Source organism: Rhinolophus ferrumequinum, chromosome 10 (assembly GCF_004115265.2).
Source record: "Rhinolophus ferrumequinum isolate MPI-CBG mRhiFer1 chromosome 10, mRhiFer1_v1.p, whole genome shotgun sequence".
NCBI classification, from domain to species: Eukaryota; Metazoa; Chordata; class Mammalia; order Chiroptera; family Rhinolophidae; genus Rhinolophus; species Rhinolophus ferrumequinum.
In genome coordinates, this window is record NC_046293.1 from 35,223,224 (window position 1) to 35,235,411 (window position 12,188).

General features: G+C 33.6%; 1 protein-coding gene across 3 annotated transcripts in view; it reads right to left on the bottom strand.

Annotated features, from left to right (window-relative positions):
• The window catches only part of SOX5 (SRY-box transcription factor 5), a 478,480-nt gene that overhangs the window by 96,782 nt on the left and 369,510 nt on the right, over window positions 1–12,188 (bottom strand). For all 3 annotated transcript variants that reach the window (XM_033118758.1, XM_033118759.1, XM_033118757.1), the window contains one exon: window positions 3,770–3,855. In XM_033118758.1, coding sequence (XP_032974649.1) covers window positions 3,770–3,855 — 86 coding nt within the window. The remainder of the gene's footprint in view (window positions 1–3,769; window positions 3,856–12,188) is intronic.

The window sequence follows — 12,188 nt, forward strand, 5'->3', positions numbered from 1 at the left end:
GGATCATTCTGACTAACGTAGAGAGTACATTGAAGGAGGCAAACTGAAGACAGAAAGACCAGTTCTGGGGCTATTGCAGTAAGTTAAGCAAGCAATTAGGGTAGCCCGACCAAAAAGGGTGACAGTTACAGAGGAAAGAAAGATAGAAAAGTAACAGATGGATTCTTGATGTGTTTAGTAGGTGGGATGAATGACTAGGTATAGAGGAAAAGGGAGGAAAAGTGTTAAGGATAGCTCTCATGTTTCCTGGTTGAGCAATAGATGGAATGGATTTATTTACCAAGACCAGAAAATGAGCAGGTCTAAGAGGCAAAGAAAAGAACTGGCCAGTTCCACGTTGGTCTGTTTCTAGTGTCTGTAAACATCTATATATTTCCTCTGAATAATTCACCTCCCCCCAAAAAGCCAATAAATAGTTGGCTATATTGATCTAAAGCTCAGGAAAGACTTAAAAGGCAGAAGAGACAGACAGGTATTTCATTACAAAGGAAATAAATAAAATGGTGCCTTGGCCAAATGTTAACTGATTTTATGAATATAATCCGAATGTTATTTCTTTTCCTATAAAAAAATAAATATATGTCAATACTTTGACTATTTTAACTGTACTGAAAAGTACACAGTAACATTATTTTTTAATGTAAAGTACTTTTATTACATGGTATATATTTCATTATTGTATTCAGAAGCAATAAATAATATTTAGCTAATAAAGGGTGGTTTAATTTAAAACATTTCATTTTGCTCTACTTTGAAAACAATTGTACTCATCTTTATTATTTTTTAATAAAGGCCATGGTTATGAGTTTCACTTGACATAATATTATCCAAGCCTTAACAATTTGCAAAAGATTATTTCAAAGGCAAACACAAATGATAGGTAAACAAAGTCAACCACGACTAGGAATATATTCTAGTATTTCTTTTTAGATTCAGATGTTCAAAAAGAGAGGCTTGAATGGACATATATCTTTGGAAAGAGGTATGAAATGAAAAATGCAGGGTTTGAAGTAGATAGCTATCGTTATGGATCCTGCTCCTTTTTTAGGATTGCAATTCATAATGAGTATTTGTATTAGTGCCAATTTATCAGCAGTACTGTTATAATTTGATTAGCAGGTTACTGTGTTAGCAAATGTCCTAAGAAGAGCTATGCCCCCAAAATTTAAAATAATATCCCCTGTATTGGAGAAGCAAATATAATTGTTCAAAAACCATGGATTTTTGAACCCTGTGACTCAGTTTTCTTCTTTATCAAATGAAGATATTAATACATAACACAAAGTAGTATAATAAGATGAAATGAGATAATCCTTGTGAAAGCATTACCAGAGACTCTAGCATAAGAATCTAAGACTGAATCTTAATAACTGAAAGAGAATCTTAGAACCGAAAGGGACTTGAAAGTGATGAAGTCTACTCAAGGTATACTAAGGAATGGAAAATGAAGATTTAGCAGACTCTAATTGAAAGTAGAGTTTGCAGAGAATTAAAACTGGCTCATGCATTATACTCCACTGAGATGAAACTTCTCAGAGGTAGGTTCCCAAGATAGGGGTGAATGTTGCATAAGGGTTAAGATAAGACTTCTAATTAGTCATTGTAGTTAGCTTTTCTCTGACGCACCTGGGGAGGTTTATAGACAAGAAAAGAATTTGGATGCTACTTTAAAGTAAGGGGAGAGGATGTATTACAGATCTCCTTTGCAGCTCTGGGGAAAGCTGAAGTCAAGGTCAGGGTTCTGGAAATATAGTGTCAGGACTATGAGTAGAAAGTAAACTGGTGTAGGCATCCTGGCAAAGGTAAGAGTCAGTCCACTTCAAAGAAAAGCCAGAGTATCTGCCACGATAATGTGTTTGCATCTGAGTACCATTTTTCAATCATGAGCAAAAGTATTTGTGTGTGTGTGTGTGTGTGTGTGTGTGTGTGTGTGTGTGTGTGTGTGTGTTTCAACAGCAACTAATAGCTTACCATGAATGAGTTTTGGATTATTAATTCCTTGTTATACCACAGTGTTAATTTACTGAAATCCTAATTAAAAGTTTATATTTTCATGGCTACAAGCCCATTTATATAAAGGATTGTTATCCCATTTATAGATCAAATTATAGATAAAGGAAGAGCAAGTAAGTTTGGTGTCTTTTTTCTGATAAAGAGGAAAAAATATATATCTTTAAATTTTAAGGTAATCTGCCATAATATCATAAGGACAAATGAAACTTAATTTTTGTCAAATATTCTAATATATGATACTTCTCTATAGAAAACAAAGTTTGGATTGCTGCCTAATGAAGCTACCTTCCACTAGAATCCTGCAGTAAAACACAGGAGATGCCTTCGACTCACTTTGCTCCCTTTCACCACTAATACAATGGTGAAAAGAAATGAGAATGTCTTACATACTTTGAAAATAGACATCGTAAATCTCTAAAACTCTTATTTTTCACATTTAAATCGATTGCTGAATATTTTCCCCTTTTTCTTTAATTCCACTACTCTTTTTTAGTTTTAACTATTACAACCACTTTTCCCTATTGTAGTTATTTCCCAGATGCCATTTCAAAGGATAAGAAATGTCACGTTACTTTTATTGTCCCCTGGCTCCATTTCCCAACGTGTTTCCCACAGAAACTCACAATATAGCATTTTGAAGAAAAGGTAAAATAGGAATGACCTCTGTAGAACACAGTACGTCTCAGCTCCTCCTGTGTTCCTTTTGAGGTTCATTTGGGTTTTCAGAAACCTACCAGGTCTTCTGACAATCCCCCTTGCCGACCAGATGTATCTGTTTCTTGATGCTGTACTGTGAAACTATATGCTTCCGTATTGACTAAGGTCATCTGTCATGACAATGCATTTCCATGAATATGATTTAATTTTATTAAGCATAACTGCTTTATATGTGGCTTCACAGGCATACTCTGTCTTTCAGGAAAAAGAAAAGGAAAAATCTTCTCTAAAGGGGAGATTCATTTTATTATTAGATGATTTGTTATTCCTATTAATTACATAACTGTAAAGTCTATAACAGTGGAAAGTAGGGAAGATTTTGTAGGACGCTGATTCAAAGATTTAAATAGTTAATGAAAAATACCTTTAATATAATTGTACTGATATTCTTTTCAACCCCAGAGACAAAATTTCCAAAATCACTTGGTCATCTAGTAAAGTTAACACTGACATTCTTGGAATATATATGCTGCAGGGATAAAAAAAGATCTTAATTGGGATGTCTGGATAAAGTCATCTTCATTCAGGTATATGCTTATTTGGTCTACTTACCCTTGCTTGCCTAACTGAACTGGCATTGGCAGGAAAATAAAGAGACGTGAAGAGAGCTTCAGTAATACTGAACAATTTTAAATGTAATTTTTGTTAAGTTGCCTTGATACATAGTAAGTATCTGTTTGAATACCTTTTTTTAAAATATCTTTTGTAGATTTTTTTTTTGGTTCTTTTTACTTGATGAGGCCCATTCTGTGAGGAAATTATGGCACATGATAATCAAAGCAAAACTACAGTTCATTTTGTTAAATCATACCAGGCAATAAAAAAATTACAATAAGTTATCATTAGTACAGAAAACAGGGCTAAAAATTAAAAGAATCAACATCTCAAATTTTGGTTGAGGATCCATACAAATAAATTCAAAAATAAAAAAAGTGTGAGACAACTATCACTAGTCAGTTTTCTTTTGCTTTAACAGGATAATTAGCTATTTTTGATATTTACTTAACCTTTATCTCTTCCATATTGTTTCCTGACTTACCTGCAGTTGGAGTGGGCCTAAGCCTGGTGTTGCTGCGGCAGCAGCTGCCATGGTAGTTGGGATCAGCTGAACAGGGTAAGGGTCACCTAAGTAAGAGAATAATAGAGGCGTCAGCACCTTTTATCTACTCTCCACCTGCAAATTAAACTCATGCATTCACTCTTTCCAAAAGCCTTCTTTTGTGTGCCTTGCTGAGGCCTAATGAAAAGCTCTATTGTGCAGCCTTTTACTAACACTCTTTTCACAATTCTGGCTGAGAGAGGAATGTGAATAAAAGGCACAAGCAATTAAGGCGGAAACCTCATCCTTTTTTCATGATGTATTTAGGAAAATGGGAGGAAAAAGTGTGCATTGATCACAGGGCTGCACTTTATAACACATTTACACACACACACACACACACACACACACACACACACACACCTGACAATCTTGATATGAGCACGGCACTCTTCAGCATATTTAAAATGTTATTATAAAAGGAACTTAACCAACTTAATTCTATTTTAACAAACTAAACTCTAAAGATTTAAGCCAAAGAGCTTATGTTTTGAATGCTCTTATTGTCTTGATTCAAATAACCGCTTAAATTTTGTTTTGTGGACAAACTCAGAATAAAGAAAACATTTAATGCACTTTTTAAGTTATCTAAACTATTGGTGTCTTTATTAGTCCAGAGACAAATGTTTATAAAAACATAAAGAAAACAGAAGATAGATGGTTTCTCCACGAATGGTTTCTGTTTGTGGAAATATTTTAAAAAATTAAATCTTAGTAATTCAAAATTAATTGTAAAGTCTTAATATATATGATCCATAAAGATATAGACATACACATATATACATATACACACATAAATACAATTATAATGTTTATTTAATGCCAAAAATTTTTTTCCACTTAGTAAACAGGTGCAACAGACTTTATGCAGAGCCCAATGATAGGCAAACAGTGTGTATATTATTAGCATTTGAAATATGACTATAGCAAATAATTGAGAATAATTATAAAAATAATTTTCTAATATATAAAACATGTTTTAGAAATCTGATTTGTGAAAAACTTGTTTAATGCCAAATGGATAAAAAATATAATGGATAATAACTCGGTTAATATATTCATTCAAAAATATTGAGTACCTGATATGTTGTTAAGCACTGCTTTTAACACTAGAAATAGAGCTTTAAAGAAGACTAATTAATATGCAGAGAAGACTAATTAATATGTATTTACTGGGAATTTAATGAAGCTTAATATTTGGGGTTCTCGGGAGGGTCCCTAGCAGTGTGTTCACAGGGTCATATATTTTTATATTTGTCTTTTTTAATTTTTTACTTTGTTGGGATTTTTTATAAGAGAGTATTCAATTTTTAACTTAAGTGTGTATATGTTTATTTTTTCATATTTTTATTCATAAAGAGGGCTCCCCAAATTAAATGTTCCAGCCTTCAAAATACCAATACCTAACTCTACCTCTGCTGATTTGGCCTTCCCAGATCTTAATGGGAGAAAAAGATATGGATAAGTCCAAAGAAAAAGATAAAGATTTGTATAAAATACAGTGACTGTTAAGATAGGGAAGTATATAACTCTACAGACTATATTGTGGGAGCCCCAAACCTAGTCTAAGAGGTCAAAGACGGCCTCCAGGAAGAAGTCATGTTTAAGTTAAAACTTGAGTTAGGTGAAAGCTAGCTGGGCTAAGAAGGGAAGGAAGAGCATTCCAGGAAGGGGAACAATCTTCATGAGGGCTCTGAGCCAAATGGCAGCGTTACCTCATAGCCCAGTCCCTACACTGCTGAAGTTCAGAGTGCAGGGAAGGAAGTAGACATAAACAGGCCTGGGGAAGGAATCAGGGGCCAGATTATGTATGGCTTCATAAACCGTATTAAAGAACCTAAGCTTCATCCCACCGAATAAAGGAAATGATAAACGTGGAAATAAGGTTGAGTAAAAACGCTTTGGTTAGCTATTGGAAGCTACAATCAATAATAAAAAGACACGGAACTCTGTGTAATGTGTAATAATGGCCTGGATCAGCACGATGATGTTGAGGTGAAGAATGATGCGGCAAGTCAGTGATATTTAAAAGGCAGAACTGAGACTACGTAATGATTCTTTACAATGAGAGATAGAGGAATGCAAGGATGACTCCCAGGTTTTGCACTTGAACAGCTGATTGGACAGTGGTACGACTTGTTGGGTTTTCCAACATGGATGAGAAGCAAGATTGCCAGCGTGGGCCTAGTAGAGGGGGAAAGATAAGGTAGGGTGGGGTAGAGTTCGGATTTGAAAATTTTAAGTTTGAAATTACTAGTAGATAGCCAAGTAGAGGTGTTCATTGAGGCATCTGATAAACATGATAGGATTTTAGGGGAGACATCTACATAGGAGACATAGATTTAAGACTGGTCAGAATACAGGTGTATCTGCAATTTAAAGCTATAGGCCTTCATGACACCATTTAGGAGTTAATAAAATAAAAAGAGGCCCAAGGATTGGATTGTGGGATATGCTAACACTTATAGTCAGGGAGATAGGTAAGTAGCAGAAAAAGTGAAGAGAAATGTAAATTTGGTGTTCCAGAAACCAAGTAAAGAAAGATTTTCCCGAAAGAATGATAATATGTTACAGCAGCGAGCACATACCTGCTGAATTAGAATTTGCATTTTAACAAGAGACCCACACGATTTGTATTCATTTAGAAATGCTGAAATAGACAATTGCACTAAGGTGTTTTGCAGTAGTGGGTGAAGGATGTGTGATCAAAAAAAACTTTATTTAAAATGTATATACTTGTAAAAATTATAGCATGCTTGTATGCCAGTGAGAAAAATACAGTAAATAGGGAAAACACTGATGAGGCAGGAGGTGGGCGACAACTGATGATACACGATAAGGCTTTCCTTATCATTTGCTATTTTTAATATTTAATCTAGAAAATACTGTTATCAGATTTTACAAAGTAAAGAGAATTTTAGATGTTTAAATGCTGAATTTGTATTTATGCAAACTAGCTGAAACAACAAACATTATAGTATGACCATTAGAATTGACAATTTAAATACTTAAACCTATGTAATTCATTTGTATTATTCATTTAATGAATACAATCTTAAAATTAAGCATAGCAAAAGCATAGAGGCTGTGGTGCTCTTCAAATGACATTTCATTTCACATAATTTACTTTCTTTGTTGTGAATTAATTAATTAATAAGCACTTATAACCTCTACCACATGACCAAAGCTCTGCTTGGTGCTATCGGAAATAAAAACAACAAAACACAACAAAAGAAAAATTAATCTTTCTCTATTACACAACTACCTTTTCTAATTAAGTGCTTATTTGAATAGTATTGACCATCAGTGAGTGCTATAGAAGTTAAGGGAAAACTAATTATTCTCTTTAGAGAATAAAAGTAAAAATAAGAGTGAGCTCGGCCTTTAAAATTTACAGGTAGCAGGGAGGAGAGATATTTTATGTAGGGTGAAATGCATCAAAGCATGATTATGACATGCTGAGGGAATGTAAAGAAAACCAATTTAATTGATAGGTGATAGAATAAGAGAAAAGAGATTAAAGGCAAGGAGTTAGGAAACTATTCAGACTTGAGTTTATTTGGATACGAAAAGGTGATACACAGGAAATGAAGTTTTAACAAGTATCATTAAACAGGTTAGACAGTAGGAGGTTCTTAAAGATAAACCTGGATCTCTAACCTAGCGACAAAGGCTTATAAATTTGGATCGATACCAAATGCCTGCATAGATTTGGGGCACTTACAAATTACTGGCATTAATTGTTAATAACAAATTGAGTATTAAATGTACATTTAAAGCTTATTAGTTAAAATGTACACTATTCTATAACATTAAAAATGCATATATTAGAATATTATCTTTTTTCATTTCCTAAATTTATTAATGTATATTAATGAAATGAATATAGTTATTTTTCTTTTGGAGACTTCAAACAACATGGTTTGAACTGTGCAGGTCCAATTATATGTGAAATTTAAAAAATAAATACCTGTACTGTTTTCTTTCTGTGGTTGGGAGTCAGTGGACGCAGAGGTCCAACTGTATACATTGATCTACACCATTGTATATAGTAGACTTGAGCAGCTGTGGATTTTGCTACCCATGGTGTGGGGAAAGGGGTGTTCCTGGAACCAATTTCTTGTGGATACCAAGCTTAACTAAGTTTTAGAGAGCCAAAAGTTAAGGCATGGATTTTCAACTGCATGGGGGTTGGTGGCTCTAACTCCCGTGTCGATCAAGGGTCATATGTGTGTGTGTGTGTGTATGAATAACTATTATGTTATACACATGCTGTATTGTATATATGCAAAAATGTATATGTATAAATAATTTTATATATCTGTTCTGGGCTGAATTGTGTCCACTAAAATTTATACGTTGAAGTTATAGACCCCAGTCTCTCAGAATGTGACTGTATTTGGAGACAGGGTCTTTAAAAGGTAACTGAGGTAAAATGAGGTCCTATGGTTGGGCCCTAATCCAATCTGACTGCTGTCCTTTGAAGAAGAAGAGATTGGGACACAAACAACACAGACCAAGGGACAGCCATGTGAGGATAGAGGAAAAGATGGCCCTCGACAAGTCAAGGAAAGAGGCCTCAGAATCAAGTCCATCCGGCTGACACGTTGCTCTTGGATTTCAAAACTGAGAAAATTAATTTCTGTTGGTTAAGCCACCCAGTTTGTGACATTTTGTTATGGCAGCCCTGGCAAACTAATACTATATTTGTGCCATATATAGCCGCATATCAATGTATTTGATGTTTAAGCGAATTGGAGAAAACAAAAGACTGGCAGTTGGAATTACCAAGACTACTATAGCTGTTACCTATCTTTAATCACACATAGTTTCCATGATATAAATATATAACCATAGACAAGATGTCTAAGTTCCATAGTTTTGTGTCTATTGTGGTGTAGCAACACCACAATATTGACACTATATCCATCCAACATACAAACATATAAATTGAACCATGTCTACCTTATTACCAAGATTTTAAGCTCAGAATGTCCAGGACTAGTGTGTTTGAAATTTGCCCCAAGTTACTAAGGAAACACAAATACAACAATTGAAAATGGCCAGTATATCAATGTAACTCTTAATTAAATTCAAAATATATACATATGTCAATTTTCTAAAGTGGACACAGACTCTATAAGACTTTAAAAACAAGGTCAAGGGTAGTTTTCAATGCAAAAGAAAAATCCAGAAACTGCGGGGGGAACAAAAAAAGATCTTTGATTGAAGTAAATACTGTCATCTATTTGTGCCATCCTTCAAGTAACTGTATTAAAAAATATGACAACAGGTTTATTTTGTAAATACCTCATGAGGTACTTACTTAGTAAAAATTAGATAATGGAAAATTCTGACTTTTAAAGTTCAACCATGCCTAAGTTATTCAAATTTACTTTAAACTAGTTAAAAGAAATTTCTTTTACTCTTTCCTAGGTTTTAACCATTTGAACAGTTTTTCCCTAAGACTTTCCAAAATTAATTTTCTTCTTATTTCAAAGCCAACTACGGAAAATTCTAGCTAAAAAATAAAATTTTTCAAAAAGTTGAAGAATGTACTGAGACATGAGTCAATTGTTTTCAGAATACAAACTAAATCACAGTATCTATTGATACAAAGGATATAGCTAGTATTAAATAACTCAACTCCTCAGGATGCATGTTAACTGCATTAGTATTAAAGTAACAAATATTTAGTTATTATCTCTGGTGACACTATGAAGGATTCATTCCTACACTAAATATAACACAGAGTAGGAAAAAAATGTTTTTCAACAATTTTATTTAAATTGAGGAAGACTGTCAAAAGCAAGTGTGTTCTTACCTAGGGTTAAGGACACACACCCTTTCATCCACTGAACTAATATAGAGTTTCTGGAAAGTTTTATGGTATTATCTTCATTGAAATAAGGAGACTCATTTCCTTAATAGCCTTCCGTGGTTTTTTTTGGTTTAGTTTTGTTTTGCTTCCTCAACAAATACCAGATTTCGTTCTCTAGGTGCTGGAACATATAAAAATTAAAACCTGCACACATACACACACACAATCCCTGCCTTAGACCAATTCCTAATCAAGTGAGGGTGGTAAACATGTAAACCCATCCAGTGATACAATACGCAAAGCAGACGAGTGTATTAGGGATTCTAGATACCTCAAAAAAATAACTTACCTCAGAAAAGTGCTTCAAGGAAGGTTATTTGCTAAAGTGCATCTTAAAAAATGACTATGTTCACTACCACAGTATCTTTCAGGGCCATCTTACCATCTACTTTCCATGTCTTCTGTTAGAGAGTCACACAGTAAGCATCTGCTATTTAGTGCAACCTGGATTACTCTTTTTAATCTTTTTAAATTGGTACTTAAAACACTCAGCTGTTACCACTCTGACTTTCAGGTGGAGGGAGCTCCTTAGGAGTCTAAAACAGAATAAATTTTAAAAAGGACACTATGGATGGAACTTTTGAAAAAAGTTCCTTTCTTTCATCTCATGGGCTAACAGATGAATTGCTGGGTTCTTTTTGCTCGGAAGGAGGGCAGTGCTAACAATCACAACTACTCTGTATTGGCCCCTGCTTCCAGGTTTATTTTAATACTCCCAGTGCAGAAAGGGTGATGCAGAAAGGGAATGGTAAACTATGCAGCTAAAAGCAGATTGGATGCATATCTTGCAGAGTCTTGTGGATTATTTGGAAGGCAAGATTAAGTCATGGAAAGATTTTAAACAGGGAAGTGGCATAGTGTGATTTGTGTTTTAAATAGATCAATTTTGTGGCAAGGGATAGAATCGATTGGAACAAGGGGGGCCTGGAAACAAATAGACATGTTCAAAACTAGTGCAGCAAATCTAGTGGGAAATGATAATGGCCTAAACTTATCAAAAAGGAAAGAGAGGAGGGAGCAGGTTTATGAAACAGACTTGATGACCAATTTAATGGGAAATAAAGATATGGGGGAGGGAGGGGAAGAAGGGAAAAAAAACAACGTACGTTAGGCTTGTATTTTATTTTACTACATAGTTTTAAAAAATATGTAATTTTTTACTCAAAGAATTATTCAATTATTCCAACATAATTTTGAATAATTCTTTATTCTCCTACTGATTTGAAATGTGGGCAACTAATGTTTGTTCACTTTCAGCACTCTGTTACATTTACATATATACATATAAATATACATATATACAACTCCATATAAATATGAATATATTTACATCTGTGTGTATAAAACCTTATTTAAGCTTTAAAACTCAGTAAGGTAAGTATTATTCTTATTCTCCAAATTGAAATAAAAATATCCAACATCTCACAGTTAATAAGTACTCTAGCTATTTCTATTTTATTAAGGATAGTATTAAGCTTTAGAAATCATCACAGACTATTTTTAGAGCATTATGAAAATATATACTTTAATTTTCAAAATAGATATATCATTTAATGCTCATTCAACTAACATGCATCAAACACTATATGGAGAACACAAAGAAACACAAGCTGCAATCTTTGCCTTCCTAACACTTCCAGTTACAAAAATAAGAAATATAAACATGGAAAGTGAAATGAATCAAGTCATGTGATTAGAATCAAATGAGAAAGGCAGTAATTACCAAAGAAGAGAGAAATTTATTTCACCTTAAATTATTGCAGAAAGAATATGAGAAGGAGTTGGCTTTCAGTTAGGTCTTGAATAAAAAGTTAGAACTAGAAAAAATGGAAAAGTCCAAGAGCTGCAATGCCTAGACTAGTACAGAGTAGATAATATATTAACTTCTGAACGATTGAATGGATGAGTCTAAAATGAAGGATAAGAGAAATGAGTGAGCAGCATCTTAATGCATTAGCCTGCAGCTGTAACTATTTCATATAGTAGCAAGAAATATTTAGAAGATGGGTTAGTCTCTTGAGGACCTTGAATACAAAGGTAAGGTTTTATACATATCATATCCTTAAACATATGCACAATTACCTCCTATCATAAAACAAAACAACAACAAAACAAATATCTAGACTCTAAAACCCCTGTAAAACACTTTCTTTAGTGTTTAGTAAGAAAGAATTTATTTACTTTCTTTCTTCTTATCTAAACTGTTAGAAATTAGTCTTCAATTATAATCTTAAATCATTCTCTAACATTTTAGTTCTCAATGAATAAACTTTTCTGGAAATGCTTTATAAATTTACTAATGACCTCCAAATTGCCAATTTTTAATGGACATCGTTATACAACAGCTGATACTGCTAATGACTCCTTACTTATTTAACCACATCTATACTCTCTTGACTTTTCTTTGAACATGCTTTTCTGATTCTCCTCTTACCATGCTTATGCTGACTATTGTTTCTGCCATAGGCTATTCTACCT